Source organism: Chiloscyllium plagiosum, unplaced genomic scaffold (assembly GCF_037043375.1).
Source record: "Chiloscyllium plagiosum isolate Xiang-an unplaced genomic scaffold, Cpla_swu_hap1 HiC_scaffold_20, whole genome shotgun sequence".
NCBI lineage: Eukaryota > Metazoa > Chordata > Chondrichthyes > Orectolobiformes > Hemiscylliidae > Chiloscyllium > Chiloscyllium plagiosum.
Genome location: NW_028270158.1, coordinates 5,000,256 through 5,024,436, shown reverse-complemented (window position 1 = coordinate 5,024,436; position 24,181 = coordinate 5,000,256). Strand labels below are relative to the sequence as shown.

Sequence of the window (24,181 nt, the reverse complement as noted above, 5' to 3'; positions counted from 1 at the left end):
CCAGCCCTTTACAGCTGCTAACTATGCTTGTGTTCCCTTAAGACCATATGACAAAGAGCAGAATTAGGTCACTTGGCTCATTGAATCTGCTCCATCACTCATTCATGACCTGCAGTCTACAACTGGATCTCATTGGCTCAGAATTACATGAGGTTGAGCCTTACTGGAGTAGCAAGTTGCAAGGGCTATGGTGATTTAATACTTAGTATCAGAGGGAAGAAGACACTTGCTCTTATTTTTTTGGCCACAAATTTCAGTTGTAGTGTCTGAACCTTTGGGAACTATAGATGCCTTTTCATATCCAAATGACAACAGTGCCACATACATATGCACTTCTTGTACTGGCCAGACCAGATGCTATTTTCTTGAGATCATTAATGCAGATGTTGAGAACTGGAAGCATGCAGAACAGGCAGTTAGAGATATCAGTCAGTGTGTAACACTGAAATGACTTTAGCTGTGTCATTTTCAACCTGGATCCTCTAGCCAGTATGCTCTCATGACCTGACACAGCTAAATAGGTATTGAGCAGTAGAAGGATTCTACCAGTGCTATTTAAAGTAATCTTCAACTACTTTCAGGTTAATTGCTGATTAAGGATTCTAATGACTGTTGTTTTAGAATTGTTTGCAGATATTTTCTAATCAACCAGTTCAGAGATGTTACCTCTACAGCAAATGGTATGTGAACTCAGGCTTCTTGGTTCAGAAGTAATAACAGTATCACAATACAGGTCATTCCATACAATGCACATTTCGTCAATGCAAATTGGCTATAGTGCGATTGACAAATTGTGGATGCTGTTTGGATAACGCAAACTTTCTACTGAACAGGTATAGCAAATAAAGTGTGAGGTTGCACAGGAACGCAACTGTCACGTTATAGCGGATTGACCTATACACAAGAGCCCCTTTGGAGATGGGGATGTCTTCAGGGAATGGTGTGACTCACAGTGAAGACTTTGGCTCTGATTCAAGGATTCTGCTAACACCACACCTCATAATTATGTGCAAGATCCAAGTTTCAGGCCACAGACAAGATCATTGTTACTGTGAACTGGCATGATAATCCCAGGATGCATTGTAACACGGCAAGGAGGCCTGCATGCAGTTGCCTGACCCAGATTGAGAGAAGCTAATTCTGCCAAGTCAGGTAGACACATCAGAGGTTTTACTCAATCAGGATGTCCTGACTGTTGATTACTTATGAAGTTAAAATGCACTTTCAGGTTCAAAGTACGTCTGGCATAGCTGGTAATCACTGCCCAAAATAGTTACCCCCATAAATGAATTCTGTAAATGAACAACAGTTTAGAAGTTTGGTACAATTGATGACTTGCTAGACAACGTCAGAGGATGGTTTAAAGGTAACCATATTGGTGTGGGATAGGAGTCATATTTAGACTAGATGAAAGGACAGCAGGTTCCCTTTCTTAAAGGACATGAATGAACCTGTTGGGGTTCTTCTTTATTTTAAAAAAATGCACATAGCTTCAAGGCTACTTTTGTTGATATTCTGTTACAAGATTTCAAAATAAAAATTTGCAATCTCAATTCAAATTCACAAATTGCCAGGTGAGATTGTAATTTATTTCAAATCTATTCAATCTAGTCTCTGGGATTACTAATGTAGCATCACTTTTGCAAAACAACTTGACAGATTTTACCAAAATATTCCTCTTGGGTGAAACCTAAAACTAAAAGCTAGGCAACAGAAACTAGCATCACTTCAGACTCCCCAATCATTTGCCTTCATATATAGCACAGCAATAGTTAAAGAACCGTATCCTGTTTGCGATATATATAAATGACTTGGATGAAAATGTAGATATCTGGGTTAGTAAATCTGCAGACGATACAAAAATTGGTGGAGTTGTAGATAGTGTAAAAGGTTGTCAAAAGGATGTAGTAAGATATAGATCAGTTGCAGATATGGGTGGAGAAATGGCAGATGGAGCTTAATCCGGTTAAGTGTGATGTGCTGCACTTTGGCAGATCAAATGTTAAGGGAAAGTGTTAATGGCAGGACCTTGAACCAAGTCCATAGCTCCCTGAAAATGGCCATGCATGTAGATAGGGTGGTAATAAAGGTGCATGGCATGCTTGCCTTTATTGGTCGGGAAACTGAATACAAGAGTCAGGATGTCATGTTGCAGCTTTATAAGACTTTGGTTAGGTCACACTTAAGAGCACCATGTTCAAGTCTGGTCGCCACACGACAGGAATGACGTGGAGGCTTTGGGGAGGATGCAGAAGAGATTTACCAGGATGGTGCCTGGATTAGAGGGTATGACAAGGAGAGGCTGGAAAAACTCGGGTTGTTTTGTCTGGAGCAGTGGAGGCTTAGGGATGACCGGATAGGAATTTATAAAATTATGAGTTGCACAGATAGGGTTAATGGTCAGTATCTTTTTCTCATGGTTGAAATAACTAAAACTAGAGGGATGTATTTAAGGTGGGGGTAGAAACTTAAAAAGAGATGTGAGAGGCAAGTTTTTTTACATAGAGTGTGGTAGGAGCCTAGAATGTGCTGCCAGGGGTGGTAGTGAAGGCAGATACGATAGGGGATTTTAAGAGACTTTTAGATACGCACATGAATATGCAAGGAATAGATGGATATGGAGCAAAGGCAGTCAGAAGGGATTAGTTTAATTTGACATCATGTTTGGCACAACATCATGGGCTGATGGGCCTGATCCTGTACTGTATTGTTCGATGTTCTAACAGGAATTGAACAAGTACATGGATTTCAACATACACATGGATCTCTGCAAATCCATTTTAACCAGCCACAAAATAAAAAGTTACTAGTTGTCAAGTTTACTGGCAAGCCAAATACTGTATTTGTTTAAAGTTGAGGTAATATATTGTATAAAGATTCAAGAAGACATAGTTTCCAGTCCTAATTACGTACAGACCGATCAAGGGAAGACTCTTAAGAGGTTTGGTTAAAGCAAGAAAAACACTCTCATAACTGTGCTGTCAGCATTCAAAGACAGCAAGCAAGCATTACATCATAAATCACCTAATATGTTACAATCTATTTTTTTTCTTGATGGTGCTGACTCATATTAAATTACAGTTCCCTAGCTACTGACAGTCCTGCAGCATTTCACTCAAGTGAAAATACTACAGATGCTGGAAACCTGAAATAAAAACAGAAAATGTTGGAGAAACTCTGTAGATCTGACAGTATCTTTGGGACAGAAGCAGAGTTAACATTTCAAATTTGATATGGCTCCCTTTATTAAAGATATACAGCATACTGGACTCAAAAGATTTGATTCTACTTCTCTCTCCACAGATGCTGCAAGATCTGTTCAAATGGATCAAAGCCATGTTACATGTTGACCAGGAAGCAATTCCATGATTTTGCAAGGCCCACCTGGTGCCATTTGCCTTGTGAGCAAATGTATAGGCAGAAATCAAGAGGCTGGAGAGTGAGTGAATCCTCAAACCAGCACAGTTAGTCCCGACTGCGAAGCCCGATGGCTTAGTTCACCTTTGTGGGGATTTTAAGCAAATGGCAAATTGCTTTTTGCAGCTGGATAAATACCCAATCCCTCAAATAGAGGACCTGTACACAATGTTTTTTTGGGGTGGGGTGGGGGGTGCTGTCCTTTATGAAGCTGGACATGAGCCATGTATACCTACAATTGCGATTGAATGAGGAGTCCCAGACATATGCCACAATTAACACCCATAAGGGTTTATACCAAGACACAAGACTGGTATTTGGGGTATCATCAGCCTGTGCCCTTTCCCAGTGGACCATGGAGAGCATTTTAGAAGCGCTATCCAAGGTTGTCATTTATCTGAATGACGTGCTAATAACTGGGAAGACCAATAAGGAGCACTTGGACACTGTGCTTAAATGTTTCTCCTATGTGGGCATATGCCTTAAAGGGAAATGTGTGTTCCAGGTACCCCAAGTGACCTGTGGTGCTGGAAAAGCACAGTAGGTCAGGCAGCATCCAAGAAGCAGGAGAATCTATGTTTCAGGCATAAGCCCTTCATCAGACGTTCTCCTCCTCTACCATACTCTTGACTCTGATCTTCAGTATCTGCAGTCCTCACTTTTTACCCCAAGTGACCTAGCTGGGTTACAGAGTCGACAAAACCGGGTTACACTCTTTGAAAGATAAAGTGAGGGCGATCAAAGAAGCCCTGGCTTCCATGATTACACTTGAGCTTAGGTCTTTGCTTGGGTTAGTAAATTATTACGGAAAACTTGTAGTAACCTGGCCTTCATCTTGGCACTCATACCTGCTATTGAAAAAGGATCAGCCTTGGAAATGGCTGTATAGCCAAGAAACAGCCTTTAGGGAAGTGAAAAAGCAGCGATCATCCCACTCTGATCCAAAGCAAGACATAGTGCTGACATGTGATGCCTCCCCGTACTGTACTGGGGTAGTGTTGGCTTACTGGTGGCCAAATGGAGAGAAATACCCAATAGCGTATGCTTCCCAGGACCTTGGCTGACTCTGAACACAAGTATGCCCAGATAGAGGAAGGAAGGTTTGGCAGTCATCTTTGGTGTGAGGAAGTTCCATCAGTACCTTTACGGGTAGGAATTTGTGCTCTTTAACACATCACAGAGCCCTGTTAAGGCTACCGAAGGAAGATAAATTACCACGACCCATAACTTCTAGTAGAATTGAGCAGTGGATCCTTATTCTCAGCACGTACAAGTACAAGGTAGAACACTGCCAGGAAGCCAAGAGGCCAATGTGGATGCCCTGAGCCACCTCCCACTGACAGATACGCCACCAGTGGTGTGTTCCCTAGAAGAGTCTGTTCTGATTTTAAACTTCCTAAACTCCCTTCCGATCACTGCTGACAACTGTGGACACGATCCTGTCCTAGCAAAACTAAAACAGACGGTTGTATTTTTTTCTTCTCTGGTAGTGTTCAGTTTTCCCAGGACCCATGTTGTGTGTGTGCAGGTGTAGGACACAGTGAAGAACAAGTGCGTAAAGCTTTTATTGATATTCCACCACCAGGAAGAAAGGAAGCACCAGAGTGGCCAGTGACAAGCAGTGTTGAAGGGCAATGCTGCGTGATCAAAAAAGTGAAGGGGAGGGCAGCGACTAAATCAATAGAGTTGGAGGGGGAAATAAAACACTGCACTCCCTGCGGTGCCTACCTCTCCTTGAACAGCTCGAGGGAGCACTGCGTAATCCTTCTCCAGAGACACCGGGTTCGGACATAGCTGCGGAAGAAGGGCAGACAACTGGCCATAAAGACCCCCTCCATGACCTGCTGGCTGGACCTGTTTATGGCCAGTTTGGACAGGCCCAGGAGCAGACCCACAAGGACCTACCCTCCCTCTTCCGCACCAGAGACAGCCAGTTGTGATGGGGGAGACAGAAAGGCCATTGCAATAAGGACTGAAACCTTTTGACCCAACGAAACCTGATCAGTGTAGAGGTTGACACCTTACTTTGGTGAGTAAGAGTGATTATCCCACATAAAAGGTCACTGCCAGATACTGGCTGAACTCCACCAGAGTCATCCAGGGGTTTGCAAAATGAAGGTGCTAGCAAGAAGCTGTCTGGTGGCCAGAGTTGGATGCTGATATAGCTGCATTGGTGGGGCAGTGCTTGGAGTGCCAACAAGGACAAATATTACTACCAGAATTGGCCCCACATTCACAGAAATGGCCAGGTAAACCCAGGACTCAATTACATGTCGATTTTATGCCAGTCCTTTCGTGGGATCAATGTTCATGGACACTGTGGACTTCTATTCAGAGTGTTTGGACATGCATAAATTCTTTGAGGAGAAAGTGAGGTCTGCAGATGCTGGAGATCAGAGCTGAAAATGTGTTGCTGGAACAGCGCAGCAGGTCAGGCAGCATCCAGGGAACAGGAGAATCGACGTTTCGGGCATAAGCTTGAAGAAGAGCTTATGCCCGAAACGTCGATTCTCCTGTTCCCTGGATGCTGCCTGACCTGCTGCGCTGTTCCAGCAACACATTTTCAGCATGCATAAATTCTGCTCGACAACTCAGGGAAAACCACTGAGCATCATTCAAATACGCTGACTCCCAGAAGTATTGGTCACTAACAATGGGACATCACTTACCAGCAGAGAATTTGAGTACTTCCTTAAGTCAAATGGCATTCGGCAAAAGGCCAGCTCCATTCAATCCATTCGTCTAATGGTCTAGCAGAAAGAGCAGTCCAAATGTTGAAGGTAGGCTTAAAGAAGCAGCCTACAGTGTACCACTTGATAACCAGCTGTGCTAGTTCCTGTTTGATGTAGGACTATCCAGCATGCAATATGTTGCTGATGGGGAGAAGACTCCACACCAGGTTAAACCTGAGATTTCTAGACCTGAGAGGGAAGGGTGAAATGGCAGCTGGAATGCCAAGGCTGGCCACACGCTTCCTCTATGAGAGACAGGGTTTGATTCAGGGGATGACGTTTAGTGCCAGAATCATGGAAATGGCGCCGTGTAGGTACGAGGCAAGGTTAGGTCCCATGGCTTACAAAATTCAGGTGATGATACAGTCTTGAACAAACAAATGGATCACCTGAAAGCTGTTATCTCAAATAGGGCAGGAGCAAAACACATTTGGCCCCTCAGAACAACTAGGAAAGCCAGTCAAACTGTAGGTTCTCTACCTCCATCTAGTGTCACAGAAACCTCCATCAGAGATGGATGCAGCCTCAATACTGTTACCACAAGAAGAGGAGGAGGGAGAAGAAACTCTCCTGAGATGCTCTGGACGCAAGAGACTGTCTATGGTCTGGTACACGCAGCCCATATCTGAGTCTGAATCAGCAGAAAGGGACCTGGGATGAAAACATTGTAGGAACCACTCCCCCACCCCAAACCCGGGCTTGGAGGGGGGTGGGTTGGGTAGTGATTGGAGCCAGATGGCCCTCATTGACTGGCCCAAGTTAACAACTCCAATCATAGAACATAGAACAATACAGCACAGAACAGGCCCATTGGCCCTCGATGTTGCGCCGAGTTGTGAACTACTCTCAGCTTGAACCCTACACTATCCCATCATCATCCATGTGCTTCTTCAAGGATTGTTTAAATCTCCCTAATATGGCTGAGTTAACTACATTGGCAGGTAGGGCATTTCACGCCCTTACCATTCTGAGTAAAGAACCTGCCTCTGACATCTGTCTTAAATCTATCATCCCTCAATTTGTAGTTATGTCCCCTCGTACAAGCTGACGTTATCATCGTAGGAAAAAAAAATTTCACTGTCTACCCTATCTAATCCTCTGATCATCTTGTATGTCTCTATCAAATCCCCTCTTAGCTGCCTTCTTTCCAATGAGAACAGACCTAAGTCTCTTAGCGTTTCCTCATAAGACCTTCCCTCCAGACCAGGCAACATCCTGGTAAATGTCCTCTGCACCTTTTTCAATATTCCACATCATTCCCGAAATATAGCGACCAGAACAGTACACAATATTCCAAGTGCGGCCACACTAGCGTTTTGTATAGTTACAGCACGATATTGCGGCTCCGGAACTCAATCCCTCTACCAATGAAACCTAACACATCGTATGCCTTCTTAACCTGGGTAAAACTAGGTAAAAATCAACGTGGGTGGCAACTTTCAGGGATCTATGTACATGGACTCCAAGATTCCTCTGCACACCCACACTCCCAAAAATCTTTCCATTGACCCAGTACTCTGCCTTCCTGTTATTCTTGCCAAAGTGTACCACCTCACATTTAGTTGCATTGAACTCCATTTGCCACGTCTTAGCCCAATTCTGCAGTTTATCCAAGTCCCACTGCAAGATATAACATTCTTCCAAACTGTCCACTACTCCACCAACTTTAGTGTCATCGGCAAATTTACTAATCCATCCACCTATGCCTGTGTCTAAGTAATTTATAAAAATGACAAACAGCAGTGGTCCCAAAACAGATCCTTGTGGCAAATCACTAGTATCCGGACTCCAGGCTGAATATTTTCCATCAACCACCACTTGCTGCCTTCTTTCAGAAAGCCAGTTTCTACTCCAAACTGCTAAATCACCCTCAATCCCATGCCTCTGCATTTTCTCCATAAGCCTACCATTTGGAACCTTATGAAAGGCTTTACTGAAGTCCATGTATACCACATCAACTGCCCTACCCTCATCTACATGCTTGGTCACCTTCTCAAAAAACTCAATTAGGTTTGTGAGACATGACCTGCCCTTGACGAAACCATGCTGACTATCTGAAATCAAATTGTTGCTTGCTAGGTGATTATAAATCTTAGCTCTTATAATCCTTTCCAAAACCTTTCCTACAACAGAAGTAAGGCTCACTGGTCTATAATTACCTGGGTCATCTCTACTGCCCTTCTTGAGCAAGGGCACAACATTTGCAATCCTTCAGTCCTATGGTACTAAACCTGTAGACAATGACGACTCAAATATCAAAGCCAAAGGCTCTGCTATCTCCTCCCTAGCTTCCCAGAGAATTCTCGGATAAATCCCATTCAGCCCAGGGGATTTGTCTACTTTCACTCCTTCTACAATTGGCAACACCTGTTCATAACTAACCTCGATCCTTTCTAGATAATATTTCGTATCTAATTTTTCTCCTCTACAATGTTCTCCTTTTCCTGAGTGAAAACCAATGAGAAATGTTTGATTAGCACCTCTCTGATTTCCACAGGGTCCACACTCTACTTCCCACTTCTGTCTTTGACTGGCCCTATTCCTACCCTAGTCATCCTTTTACTCCTCACATACCTGTAGAAAGCTTTAGGGTTCTCCTTTATTCTATTTGCTAAAGACTGCTCGTGTTCTCTCTTTGCTCTTCTTAACTCTCTCGTTAAATCCTTCCTGGCTGATCTGTAACTCTCCGTCGCCTCATCTGAACCATCTTGTCTCATCAACACATAAGCCTCCTTCTTCTGCTTAACAAGAGATGCAATTTCTGTAGTAAACCATGGTTCCCTTACCTTATCACTTCCTCCCTGCCTGACAGGGACATACCTATCAAGGACACACAATATCTGTTCCTTAAACCAGCTCCACATTTCCATTGTCTGCATCCCCTGCATTTTGCTACCCCATCCTATGCATCCTAATTCTTGCCTAATCACGTTTTAATTGCCCTTGCCCCATCGATAACTCTTGACCTGTGGCATGAACCTATCCCTTTCAATCACGAAACGAAACATATCTGAATTATGGTCAACTCTCTCCAAAGTCCTCACCTACAACTAAATCAAACACCTGGCCTAGTTCATTACCAAGCATTAGAGCCAGTGTGGCCTCCCCTCTTGTCGGCTCTTTGTCATACTGTGTCAGGAAACCCCCCTGTACACACTGAACAAAAACTGATCCATCCAACGTACTAGAGTTATAGCATTTCCAGTCAATGTTGGGGAAGTTAAAGTCCCCCATAATGACCACCCTGTTCCTTTCACTCCTACCCAGAATCATTTTGCCAATCCACTCTTCCACCTCCCTGGAACTCTGTGGAGGTCTATAAAAAACTCCAAGCAGTGTGACCTCTCGTCTCCTGTTCCTATGCTCAGCCCACACTACCTCAATAGACAAGTCCTCGTCAAAAGTTCTTTCAGCCACCGTTAAACGATCCTTGACTAACAAGGCCACACGGTGGCATAGTGGTTAGCACTGCTGCCTCACAGCGCCAGAGACCCGCGTTCAATTCCCGCCTCAGGCGACTGACTGTGTGGAGTTTGCACGTTCTCCCCGTGTCTGCATGGGTTTCCTCCGGGTGCTCCGGTTTCCTCCCACAGTCCAAAGATGTGCAGGTCAGGTGAACTGGCCATACTAAATTGCCCGTCGTGTTAGGTAAGGGGTAAATGTAGGGGTATGGGTGGGTTGCGCGTCGGTGTAGACTTGTTGGGCCGAAGGGCCTGTTTCCACACTGTCATGTAATGTAATCTAATCTAATCTAACCTCCCCCTCTTTTACCGCCCTGCCTGTTTTTAATGAAAGATCTAAACCCTGGAACCTGTAACATCCATTCCTCACCCTCCTCTATCCATGTCTCCGAAATGGCCACAACATCGAAGTCCCAGGTACCTATCCATGCTGCAAGCTCTTCTACCTTATTTCGGATACTTCTGGCGCTGAAGTAGACACACTTCAAACCACTTTGCTGTCTGCCAGCACATTCCTGTGACCGTGAAACCCTGTCCCTGTCCTCCCTATTCTCATCCTTCTGTGCACTACAACTACACCACAGATTCCAATCACCCTGCTGAGCTAGTTTATACCCACCTGATTAGCACCAGCAAATTTCCCACCCAGGATATTAGTACCTCTCTGGTTCAAGTGAAGACCATCCTGTTTGTACAGGTCCCACCTTCCCCAGAATGAGCCCCAATTATCCTAGTACCTGAAACCCTCCCTCCTGCACCATCCTTGCAGCCACGTGTTCAGCTGATATCTCTCCCTATTCCCTTTCTTGCTATCAGGAAAGCTCTGGCTGACCAAATATTAACAGGAGATTTTAGAATCTCCTCAGTTTAGGGGACTTACTCTGAGTTGACTAGCTACTGCACAAGGGGGGACTTGGTGACGGGATACCAGCCTCTGCAGTTATTTCAACTAGGTAGCTTGACGTTACTTGTTAGCTCAAAAGTAAACACCCTTATCAGACACTTTGTGGCTAAACATGCATGAGATGCTAATTTACAGTAGCAGGAAATAGAATACAATGTAAATTAAAAAGTAAAGTAGTGCTGTAGAATGAACTGCACTGTTTAAAATGTCAGCTAATTTACAGCCTTTCGAGCTGCAAAGTGTGATTGGATCAGTTTAATATACAAGTTACTGCACGCTATTTGCATTTAGAAGTACTTTTTTGTACTTTCATCATTCAACTCAATGTACGTACCTGCTGTCAGCACTGACGCTGTGTACTTGTATTTATTAAACTCAAGATATTCACGGATAAGTTCATTAATTAGTAGATTTTCATGGGAAAGTGGCGGCCGTGGTTCACTCTGATCATCAAGGGCACTAAAAACTTCAGCTCGAATTCTAGCTTTCAGTTGGCCTAGAACACCTCTTTTTGCCAAGGTCTCTTTTAGAACTGTAAATAAAAAGGAGGATTTTTATAAAAAATGTTGTAAAATGCTTAAATTCCTCAAGTAACATAATTAGTGGGCAACAGGTACACTCTTATACATGAGGAAAATTTAAAGCATTAAAGAGAATTCATTATAATATACGAACTGCATTTCTTGTGATTGTCAAATTTTAAACTTAACCATTTTACACAAAAGTCAGCTAAAAGCCAAGTTTCCTTAGAATTTGGGGGGTATTTAAGTCAACAACAGAACATTGGAGTCTAGTCTTTATGCAATTCTTATGATGCACCTCCAACTAAGACCCTACTCTCAGTCTGCTTAACTAGCCAAGTACAATTAACAGTCAACTGACATATGAACCAGCTCATGGAAGGAACTGGTACAGCGAAACTCTGGTAGTGTGCTTAGTTCATACAGAGGACTCTTGCGGCATAGTGGCAGTGTCCCTATCTCTGAACAAAAAGATCCAAAGTCAAGTCATACCTGTTCTAAAGGTGCCAATACATCTGAACAGGATTATTAAAAATTATCTAATCAGGCCCATGTGAAAGTTATGGGTGATAGCAGCTGATTCATTATTGGAAATATGAAAGACCCAGTACATGATGGACACGCATTCGCTTTTGGAATCTGTAAGTGAAGCAGGAAGATTACGATAATGGACAACAAAACTGATACCAGCTGAAGTGTCTAACGAAAAATCTAGTTTTGGACATTTTAGATTTTTGACAAAATGGGAGAACATTGATAAATAATGTTTTTGGGGGGGCAAAAAAAACTAACCTACTGATTTCTGATGTGAACTTTCCATTTCACCAGTACATTTTTGGATCATTGGAATCTCTTTTTGGGTAGAAGTGACCTGTATAAGAAGGACCGATTGCACAAGAATTGAAAGGGCACTGAAAGACTGAAGCGATTGGGCCTGTATACCCTTGGGTTTAGAAGACTGAGAGGAGATCTGATTGAGACATATAAGATTATGAAAGGATTGGACACTCTGGAGGCAGGAAACATGTTTCCGCTGATGGGTAAGTGCCAAACCAGAAGACACAGCTTAAAAATACGGGGTAGACCATTTAGGACAGAGATGAGGAGAAACTTCTTCACCCAGAGAGTGGTGGCTGTGTGGAATGCTCTGCCCCAGAGAGCAGTGGAGGCCCAGTCTCTGGATTCATTTAAAAAAGAGTTGGATAGAGCTCTCAAAGATAGTGGAATCAAGGGTTATGGAGATAAGGCAGGAACAGGATACTGATTAGGAATGATCAGCCATGATCATATTGAATGGCGGTGCAGGCTCGAAGGGCTGAATGGCCTACTCCTGCACCTATTGTCTCTTGACACTAATATACTGGCAGGAAAATTTGCTAGGGCTGCTCAGGAGAATTAATGGGTTGGTGGGGGGGACCCAGGGAGATAGTGAGGAAAGAGATCAGTCTGAGACTGGTACAGTTGGGAAAAGGAGCAAACAGTCAGGGAAAGCAGGAACAAAGCAGAGAACAAGGTAGGCCTGACTAAATTAAACTGCATTTATTTCAATGCAAGAGGGCTAACAAGAAAGACAGATGAACTCTGGTTATTGTTAAGAATAAGGGACTGGGATATCATAGCAATTAGAGATGTGGCTCAGGGATGGACAGAACTGGCAGCTTAATGTTCCAGGATACAAATACTAGGGAAGGATAGAAATGGGACAGGAGAGGAGGAGAGGTGATTTTGATAACGGATAACATTATGGCTGTACTTAGAAAGGATATTGCTGGGAATACATCCAGGCAAGTTATTTATTTGTATTCTACTATAAAGCACACAATAGTAGAAGGGAAACAGAGAAACAAATTTTATAAGGAGATCAGTTATCTGTAAGAATAATAGGGTGGATATGGTAGGGGATTTTAACTTTCCAAACAGACTGGGACTGCTATATGTTAAGGGTTTAGGTGGAGAGGAATAAGTGTGTACAAAATTTTCTGATTCAAAATGTGGATGTATCTACTAGAGAAGGTGCAAAACTTGACCTCCTTGTGGGAAATAAGGGAGGCAAGTGACTGAGGGGTCAGTGGGGGAGCACTTTGGGGGCAGCAACCATAATTCTATTAGTTTTTAAAATAGTGATGGAAAAAGATAAACTAGATCGAAAAGTTGAAGTTCTAAATTGGAGGGCGGCCAATTTTGACGGCATTAGGCAAGAACTTTCAAATGTTGATTGGGGGCAAATGTTTGAACACTTTTAGAATATTGGTGTGCAATTCTGACCTCCCTCTTCTAGGAAGTTTGTTGTGAAACTTTAAAGGATTCAGAAGACTGACAAGGATGTTGCTAGGGTTGGAGGATTTGTGCTCTAGGGAGAGGCTGAATTGGCTGAGGCTGTTTTTCCTGGAGCATCGGAGTTTAAGGGATGACCTTAGAAGTTTGTAAAATCATGAGGGGCATAGATAGGATAAATAGACAAGGTCATTTTCCCTGGGGTGGGGGAGTCCAGAACTGGAGGGCATAGGTTTCAGGGTGAGAGGGGAAAGATATAAAAGGGACCTTTTTCATGCAGAGGGTGGTGTGTGTATGGAATGAACTGCCAGAGGTATTTGTGGAGGCCGGTAAAGAGACAGCTGAAAAGTGGAAATCCTCAGGTGTAAAGGCAGGAGGTGTATAGTTAAGAGGGAAATCAGGAGGGCAAAAAAGGGACATGAGATAGCTCTGGCAAATAGGGTTAGGGAGAATCCAAAGGGATTTTACAAATACAATAAGGACAAAAGGATAACTATAGAGAGAATAGGGCCCCTCAAAGATCAGCAAGGTGGCTGATGTGTGGAATCGCCAGAGATGGGGTTGTACTAAACGAGTATTTTTCATCCATGTTTACAATGGAGAAGGACATGTAAGCTGTAGAATGTGTGGAAATAGGTGGTGACCTCTTGAAAATGTCCTTATTACAGAGGTGGTGGTGTTGGATGTCTGAAAACACAAAGGTGACAAATCCCCAGGAATTGATCAGGTGTACCCTAGAACTTTGTGGGAAACTAGGGAAGTGATTGCTGGGCCCCTTGCTGAGATATTTGTATCATCGAGGGTCACAGGTGAGGTGCTGGAAGACTGGAGGTTGGCTAACGTGCCACTATTTAGGAAAGGTGGTAAGGAAAAGCCATTTTCCTATAGACCAGTGAGCCTGATATTGTTAGCGGGCAAGTTGTTGGACAGATTCCTGAGGGACAGGATTTACATGTATTTGGAAAGGCAAGGATGATGTACAGATAATCAACATAGCTTTGTGCATGGGAAATCATGTCTCACGAACTTGATTGAGGTTTATTTGAAGAAGTGACAAAGAGGATTGATGACAGAGCAGTGGACGTGATCTATCTGGACTTCAGTAAGGCATTCGATAAGGTTCCTCATGGTAGACTAGTGAGCAAGGTTAGATCACCTAGAATATAGGGAACTAGCCATTTGGATACAGAACTGGCTTGAAGATAGAAGACAGAGGATGGTGGTGGAGGGTTGCTTTTCAGACTGGAGGTCTGTGACCACAAGGATCAGTGCTGGTCCACTGCTTATCTACACTTTTTTAGAAATGATTTGGATGTGGTTAGTTTGGTATAGTTAATAAGTTTGCAGGTGACACCAAAATTGGAGGTGTGGAGGACATCGAGGAACGACAGCAAAAGTACAACAGGATCTTGATCAGATGGGCTAAGGAGTGGCAGATGGAGTTTACTTCAGATAAATGTGAGGTGCTGCATATTGGAAAGGTGAATCTTATCAGGACTTATACACTTAATGGTAAGGTCCTAGGGAGAGTTGTTGAACAAAGAGACTTTGGAGTGCAGGTTCATTGCTCCGTGAAAATGGAGTGGCAGGTAGGTAGGATAGTGAAGAAGGCATTTGCCTTTATTGTCAGTGCATTGTGTATAGGAGTTGGGAGATCATGTTATGGTTGTACATTGGTGAGGACACTTTTAGAATATTGGTGTGCAATTCTGACCTCCCTTTTCTAGGAAGTTTGTTGTGAAACTTTAAAGGATTCAGAAGACTGACAAGGACGTTGCTAGGGTTGGAGGGTTTGCGCTCTAGGGAGAGGCTGAATTGGCTGGGGCTGTTTTTCCTGGAGCATTGGAGGTTAAGGGATGACCTTAGAAGTTTGTAAAGTCAGGAGGGGCATAGATAGGATAAATAGACAAGGTCATTTTCCCTGGGGTGGAGGGCATAGGTTTCAGGGTGAGAGGGGAAAGATATAAAAGGGACCTTTTTCATGCAGAGAGTGGTGTATGTATGGAATGAACTGCCAGAGGTATTTGTGGAGGCCGGTAAAATTACAGCATTTAAAATGCATCTGAATAGGTACGTGAATAGGAAGGGTTTAGAGGGATACAGGTCAAGTGCTGGCAAATGGGACTAGATTAATTTAAGATATCTGGTCGGCAAGGACGAGTTGGACCAAAGGGTCTGTTTTCATGCTGTGCATCCATAACTCTAAGCGTGAATCTGGTGTTAAGTCACCTAGGATTTCCAGGCACCCTGCAGCAATGGTTTGGACAGTGAGACTAATAACGACAAGAACAAATTTGTAGATGCTTGTGGGAGGCAAGATTTCAACAGCCCATCCTATGTAAAACATAGAATCAGTTGCAGCAATTTCTAGTTCTTCGTATTTAACTGTGCATATGTAAAACTGAAAAGCTGCAGTCAGTTTTAGAGTAATGGTGCCAAATACCAAGTTTTCCTTCACTGCTGATATTGCACAATATACTCAAATGAAAGCAAAATACTGCAGATGCTGGAAATCTGAAACAAACAGAAATTGCTGGAGAAACTTCAGGTCTAGCAGCACCTCTGGAGAGAAAACACTTAACATTTTTATTGTGGATTAGGAGCAGCTGTTTGAGGGTAAATCCAGATTTGATATGTAGGAGGCTTTTAAAGGGAGGTTGATTGGAATGCCGGACAGACATGTCCCTGTGAAAATAAGGAATAGAAATGGCAAGATTAGAGAACCATGGATGACAGGTAAAATTGTGAGAACAGCTAAGAGGAAAAAGGAAGCCTACATAACGGCTAGGCAACTGAAAACAGACAAAGCTTTGGAAAAATAGAACCAATCTGAAACGAGGAATTAAGAGGGCTAAAGGGGTTATGAAATATCTTTAGCAAACAGGGTTAAAGGAAATCCCAAAGCCTTTTATTTGTATGTAAAGATCAAGAGAGTAACGCGAGAAAGAGTTGGCCCACTCAAGGACAAAGAAGGGAAGTTATACGTGGAGTCAGAAAATGGTGAGATTCTTTAGGAGTACTTTTATGTCTGTATTCATCGAGGCGAGGGACAAGTATGTTGAGGTTAGGGTTGACGTTTGATTACTCGAGGTAAAGTCGGTATAAGGAGGGAGGAAGTGTTGGGTCTTCTAAAAGGCATTAAGGCGGACAAGTCCCCAGGTCCGGATGGGTTCTATTCCAGGATATGGAGGGAAGCAAGACAGGAAATAACTCGGGCCTTAACAGATATCTTTGCAGCATCCTTGAACACGGGTAAGGTCAGAGGACTGCAGAATTGCCAATGTTGTCCCATTGTTTACGAAGGGTCACATAGCAGAGATAATGCAGGTAATTACAGACTGGTGGGCCTGACATCAGTGGTAAGGAACCTGTTGGAGAAGATACTGAGGCATAGGATTTATTTACAGTTCAAATAAAATGGGCTTATCAGTGATAGGCAGCATGGTTTTGTGAAGGGACGGCCATGTCTTACCAACTTAATAGAATTCTTTTGAAGAAGTTACGAAGTTGATTGATGGAAGGACTGTAGATATCATTATATATAGACATCAGTAAGGCATTTGGAAAGGTTCCCCAGGATTAGCTGATGGAGAAAGTGAAGTCGCATGGGGTCCAGGCTATACTCTCTAGATGGATAGAGAACTGGCCAGGCTGCAGGAGACAGTAGTAGTGGAAGGAAGTTTCTCAAAATGGAGAACTATGACCAGTGATGTTCCACAGAGATCCATGTTGGGACCACAGTTATTTGTGATATACATAAATGATCTAGAGGAAGGTTAGCATAGTCTGATTAGCAAGTTTGCAGATGACACTAAGATTTGTGGAGTAGCAGATAGTGTAAGCAACTGTCAGAGAATGCAGCAGAATATATATAGATTGGAAAGTTAGGTGGAGAAATAGCAGATGGAGTTCAATTTAGACAAATGCAAGGTGATATATTTTGGAAGATCCAATTCAAGACCAAACTATACAGTAAATGGAAAAACCCTGGGGAAGACTGTACAGAGAGATCTGGGTGTTCAGGTCCATTGTACCCTGAAAGTGGCAATGCAGGTGGCATACTGCATACTTTCCTTCATCAGATGGGATATTGAGTACAAGAGTGGACATGTCATGATACAGTTGCATAGGACTTTGGTTTGGTCACATTTGGAGTACTGGTCGCCACATTAACAAAAGGATGTTGCCTGGTATGATGGGCGCTAGCTATGAAGAGAGGTTGAGTAGATATGGGTTATTTTTAATAGACAGATGGAGGTTGGGTGAGGGGGCAAGTGATTGAGGTCTACACAATCATGCGGTGTAAACAGGGTGAATAGCAAGAAGCTTTCTCCCAGAGTAGGGGACTCAATTATGAGGGGTCACGACTTCAAAGTGAGAGGGGAACAGTTTAAGGGAGATGTGTGTGGAAGGCATCGCCAGTAAGGGCGATGTTTAAGGTTTGGAGATGCCGGTGTTGGACTGGGGTGTACAAAGTTTAAAAATCATACAACACCAGGTTATGTGCTTCCAATTAAACCTGTTGGACTATAACCTGGTGTTGTGATTTTTAACTTTGTGCACCATTTAAGATGTATCTAGACAGATACATGAACGGGCAGGGGGAGTACAGACCCTTAGAAAATAGGCGACAGGTTTACACAGAGGATCTGGATCGGTGTAGGCTTGGAGGGCCGAAGGGCCTGTTCCTGAGCTATAATTTTTTTTTGTAACTCAGTCCAAAATGGTCCGCCCAGTATCCTGAGACTTGCCTTTGTAGAGTTCCCCCCCCCCATCCAGGGCAAAGGCCACCCCTGAGACGGCCCTGCTGGAATTTTATACGTTCCAATCCGATCCACCCACCGCCCCGAAAAGGCGCTATATAAATGTAAGTGTTTCCAGTGCCTGTCGCCGCGGTTATTATTTCTGATGCCGGTCCCTTTGTGTGGTTGTGGGGTGGGTGGGGGTGTGGGGTGGGTGGGGGTGTGGGGTGGGTGTGTGGGGTGGGTGGGGGTGTTGGGTGGGGGGATGTGGGGGGTGGTGGGGGGGTGGGGGGTGGTGGGGGGGGTGGGGTGGTGGGGTGGGGGGTGGTGGGGGGGTGGGGGGTGGTGGGGGGGGTGGGGTGGTGGGGGGGGTGGGGGCAGCCATGTCCCTCCCGCTCCGGCCGGACACTCACCGCCCTTCAGCTCGCTAACGGTCGCCATCGCCGCGCGCCGGGCCGCGAGCAGGCACGTGACCCCACCCCCTCCCTCCGCGCGTTTCCCGGATGTACCGCGTCACCCAGACGCCGTTGCCCCGGTAACCGAGCCAGTCCCTCCCTCATCCCAAGCCCGAGCCAACTGTGAGTAAAACAAAAATCCCTGAATCTCACCTTCAAACAGCGCCTGTGTATGTTATACAGGTCTCTGTGTTATTGGGAATTATTATAGCCTGTATCGACATTACACTCTATGTTGTACAGAATAAAATAATAAAGCAGGAAAACCCACTGTGTAAGTTGGAATAGAGGACAACAGATCCCTGTGTCTTGTGTAGAGAACTGCAGGAAAACCATTTTCAGCTCTGATCTCCAGCATCTGCAGTCCTCACTTTCTCCCTAGAGAAAATACTACCCTATAACTATACACGGTGCCTGTTGTTCTCTGTCTGTAACATCTTTTGTGTAAATGTAGACACTAGCAGCCTGTCTGTATATTTTGAGAATGGTAGCCTTTTTGCACATTATGGGCCTCTGTGTATATTGTGGTGAATATTACAGACAATATAGCAGTTCCTATGTGTATTCTAGACTATAACAGCTTCTTTGTATATATTATGAAGTATAAGTCTGTCTGTGTATATGTGTGTATATATAAGGAATAACGGTTGGCGCTTATGTAACAGATTTCAGCCTCTTTCTGTACTTTACAGAGATTAGCAGCCCCCATGTTCGGATCAAATATTCTCTTTCTTTTGTGAGGAAGAGGAATAGCAATGAGTCTAGTAAGGAAATTAGTTCTTTCATAGCCATGAAACCCATCTGAACAGAAAAAGGTAATATATATCTGGAGCTTTCTTCTGTCCTCCATTCCCCCTTACCTCCTCCCCACCATCCCTCTCCTCATCCTGTCTCTTCCCCTCTTCCCCCCCCTCACCTTCTATAACTCCTCGTTTCTCCCCTCCCCCCCTCCAATATACGCCAAATGGAACTAGATTAATGTAGGATATCTGGTTGGCGTGGACGAGTTGGACTGAAGGGTCTGTTTCCTTGCTGTACATTTCTGACTCTAAGTGACAATGATTTTTGATTTGGCAACTGAATTTTAAATTGATCATTCTTATTTTGAAATCCCTCCATGCCCTCACCAGTCCCTCAGCTCTATAATTCCATTCAGTCATGCAACTCTCTGTGATATCCTCTCACCACTAATTCTGGCCTCTTGAGCACTTTTGATTTTAATTTCACTACTATTGGCCATACCTTCAGCTGCTAGGTCTTAAGATCTATAATTCACTTCCTAAATGCTTCTATGTCTCTTTCTTCCATTCAGTCACCTCAGAAAACCTACCTATTTCACAAAACTATTAATAATCTGCTTTATGGGCATACAAACTAATGAATAAGGACATGCTTCAATGGGCAGAGGAGTGGCAGATGAATGATAATTTAGATACTGCAATTTGGAAAGGCAAATAAAGGCAGAACACTATACTTAATGGAAAGGATTTTGTGAAACTTTAAAGAGTTCAGAAAAGATTTACAAGGATGTTGCCAGGGTTGGAGGGTTTGAGCTTATAGGGAGAGACTGATAGGTTAGGGCTGTTTTCCCTGGAGCATTGGAGGCTGAGGGGTGATCTTAAAATCATGAAAGGCATGGATAGGGTAAATAGACAAGGTATTTTCCCAAGGTTGATTGAGTCCATAACTAGAGGGCATAGGTTTAGGGCGGGAGGGGAAAGATTTAAAAGGGATCTAAGGGACAACGTTTTCACGCAGCAGGTGGTGCATGTATGGAATGAGCTGCCAGAGGAATTTGTGGAGGCTGGCGCAATTTACAGCATTTAAAAGGCATCTGGATGAGTATATGAATAGGAAGGCTTAGAGAGATATGGGCTAAATGCTGGCAAATGGGGCTAGGTTAATTTAAGATATCTGGTTAGCATGGACAAGTTGGAACAAAAGGTCTGTTTCTGTGCTGTATATCTGAGTCTAGAGACATGAATTCCTTTGACACTACTCTGCCATTTGATAAGATGTATGATCTATTTGTGGTTTCAAATCTACTTTCATTTCTACCCACTATATGTTATCTATATATGATATCCATATGATGTCTGACGTAGCTTTGTCAAATTTTGCTTTATAACACTCCAGTAAAGTTATTTGGGACACTTTATTATGTTAAGGCACTAAATAAATTTATGCTGTTATTGTGTGATACAAACAGTGAAGATTACTTTTAGTTCAATCCCTCTCTTAATTGCTCAGTGACATCTTATTACACTGCATTCTGAATCAGAAGTAAGATGAGAACATATATAAATTTTTTAGATTACTTACTTACAGTGTAGAAACAGGCCCTTCGTCCCAACAAGTCCACACCAACCCAGACCCATTCCCCTACATTTACCCCTGCACCTAACACTACGGGCAATTTAGCATGGCCAATTCACCTGACCTGCACATCTTTGGACTGTGGGAGGAAACCCATGCAGACACGGGTAGAATGTGCAAACTCCACACAGTCAGTCGCCTGAGGTGGGAATGGAACCCAGGTCTCTGGTGCTGTGAGGCAGCAGTGCTAGCCACTGTGCTACCATGCCGCCCAGAAGAGAATGTAAAGAGGATAAAGGGATTTGTTTAAAGTTGTTCTTTTAAGGTTCATATTCAAATGTTCGTCCTATTTAAGCAAAATGTATCAATGTAATCCTCAGCATATGAGTACAAATCTTCAAGGTAGATCTTTAGACCTATAATTTATATGTAAGTGGCTGAGTCTGTTTGGAGCTTCAGGTAAATATATTCATTCTAATTTCTTCTAAAAATTATGTTAAAAATTCTGTTAAGTAGATATGCCTGCTCTGTGCTTTCTTTGATGTTTTAGGCCCTGTAAATATCACTCTGTAAATTATAGGTGAGATTATTCAAGAATAGAGGTCATTTTAATTGTATTATTTCAGAAAACAGTATCTGTGGGAATGTGCAATTTTATCTTAATAGATTAGATTAGATTAAAGGATAACATGGGAGGTAGAAATACCTTCAAAAATACCAAAGGGGTAGAACCCATTGTTGTAGTACCAGCATACACCACTGAGTGTCATCAACATGGTGTTAATATCAAGCTCTCAAATTAAAGCTGGACACAGAAATGAAAGAGGAGGAACACATCAAGTTATACCATTAATATGTGCTTCTAAAAAAAAAATTACTTTCAGCAGCAACTTTTGAAACGATTCACCTGATTGCCTTCCTGACCAGGAAATAGAGCAAGACAGGTGGAGATCTGAATGGGGAAGCAAATATTATTTACAAGGTAGATAGAAATAAATAAGTTAACTTTTTTGGGTTAGCCTTTGCTAAGGGAAAACTTATAATGGAATCTATTCATATATAAAAACAAGATCCTGAAAATTAATTGTAAATTTACATTGCATAACACTAAATTTTAATACATTTCACAGTGCCCTTCATTTCTATGTTTATCCTGTGATATTTAATGCAAGTTCAGACGTATCCATGCATGGCACAACATGAGAAAAAGAAACAGTTGCTCCTAGAAATGAGGGTGAATATAATGCTTAACAGAAGATATTTCTTAATTCATGTGAAAGCTCTCAGTGGATTTTATTTCAGTTCAACCTATTAGCGGCTTCTTTAATCAAAGAAATATGAAATGTTTCACAATAGCTGAACATCCAAATAGATGACTTTCAGAGATTAATTTGCTGAGGTACTAGTCTTGTGGGCCAGGTGAATCTTACAGTAGGCACCCGAGGAGTTTGGCAAAGGAGTGGGGAGCCACAGTGAAAAGGACTATGGAATTGCACACCTGAAGGACATGATCATGTCAGTGTTTGTGGTGATCTGAGCCCAGAGCCTTTCAACACTTACAAATTCATGGAAAAGGGCTTAAACCCAATAAATCTGCTGTGCTGTCCCATTAGTCAGTGGATTTTTTTTTACTTTTTAAAATTCTTTGATATTATATGGGTATCACTGGCAAGGCCAGAATTTGTTTCATATCCCTAATTACTCTTGAACTGAATGGCTTGCTGGGCCAGAGGGCAGTTAAGAGCCAATCATATTGCTGTGGGTCTGGAGTCACATGTAGACCAGACCAGGTAAGGATGGCAGATTTCCTTCCCTAAGGGACATTTATGAGGATTTTATGAAGTTGGGTTTTTATGAGGATCAGTAATAATAATAGAGACCAGCTGCGTAATACAGATTCAGTGCACAAACTCAAATTCCCCAGTGGCCATGGTGGGATTTGAATCATGTAGGGCACAAGCATCAGGAAATTTGGGATCATGGGGCAAGGCGTTATCTCATCATGCCAGATCACACTAAATAACACCCCATTGGAAGTGTTGAATAAATTGTGCTATCTCATGTCCATGTTGACAATCTGTTCCTTAATATATACATAGTAAAGAGCTATTATTTTTGGCCATCTCACAAAATACACATGGAATAACATCACGCTGACTCTTTGAATCAAACTGATGGCTTATAAGGCCTGTGTTCTCAGCACATTGTTGGATAGTTGTGAAACATGGATGGTTTACAGCAATCAAGTAAATCATCTCAACAAATTACATCTTCACTCCCTATGGCAGTCAAGATCACAAATGCACAGTCCTTTCAGAGGCAGAGCTCCCAAGTGCATTGGCACTAACCAAATAGAGGTGGCTTTGTTATCTTGGGCATGTCCACATGATACAAGACAGTTTTACATTCAGGGACTTTCTGTGTGATGAGAAAACAGGAACCTGATGACCAGTATATACTGGTGGCTGATCTGATTGCAACCTCAAGTCCATATTCCATCCTATGGCGGAAACCTTTCATTCCTTTGCTGATCAAAAATCAATTGTTCTAGGCCTTAAGATATTCAAGGTCTCTGCTTCCATCGCCTTTTCAGGAGGAGAATATTAAACATGCAAATCACTGTGACAATATCTCCTATGGGCTGATAGACACTGTCACACTGATGATTGACTATAATAGTTTGGCAACACCCATAAACACCTAAAACAACACCAACGACCACACTTGGTAGTTTCATAAGCAGCACTTATGGCAGAATCTTCCTCTCAAAGATTAGCCTCTTCACCCATCATTTAAATTGCATCATATGAAGAAATCTTATCTGAGGTAAGTTGTTGCTGTGTGTCCATTGTTTTCTAGAGCTGGAAGGAAGGAATTACATATTACATAAATGGCTAAGTTACATACAAACCAACAACAAATCATGAGTGATAAAGATTGCCCTTTGAAATTTTCAACAATGTATCTCTCAGGATAGCTGGTCATTAACAAGTGTCATTTCTGATGAAGGGCTTTTGCCTGAAACACCAATTTTCCTGCTCCTCGGATGCTGCCTAACCTGCTGTGCTTTTCCAGCACCACACTCTCGACATTAACAAGTGCCAGTTATCAAAATCTAAGTTCCCAATTTTAATAGTAGAAGTAATACACTATAAAATAGACCCATGGAATAACTAAATCTTCAGTTCCAAGTTTTAGCCTGTAACTTGTTATAATTCCAACTGATGATAATACTGTACAAGTCAGATGCCAGACTGAAGCCTGCATCGAGAGATCATAAGTTTGAATTTTGCAATTTGATTACTGTGGTAGTCAGTTGCTGAACATGTTCACATGAGGCTGCCAATGTTCTTTTGTCA

General features: G+C 42.8%; 1 protein-coding gene across 3 annotated transcripts in view; it reads right to left on the bottom strand.

Moving 5' to 3' along the window:
• Positions 1-18,524, bottom strand: part of cep20 (centrosomal protein 20) — a 28,144-nt gene extending 9,620 nt beyond the window's left edge. For all 3 annotated transcript variants that reach the window (XM_043712134.2, XM_043712135.2, XM_043712136.2), the window contains exons 1-2: positions 18,465-18,524; positions 10,849-11,046 (exon numbers count right to left, since the gene is read on the bottom strand). In XM_043712134.2, coding sequence (XP_043568069.1) covers positions 10,849-11,046; positions 18,465-18,492 — 226 coding nt within the window. In that variant the 5' untranslated portion in view covers positions 18,493-18,524. The remainder of the gene's footprint in view (positions 1-10,848; positions 11,047-18,464) is intronic.
• Positions 18,525-24,181: the final 5,657 nt, after the last annotated feature.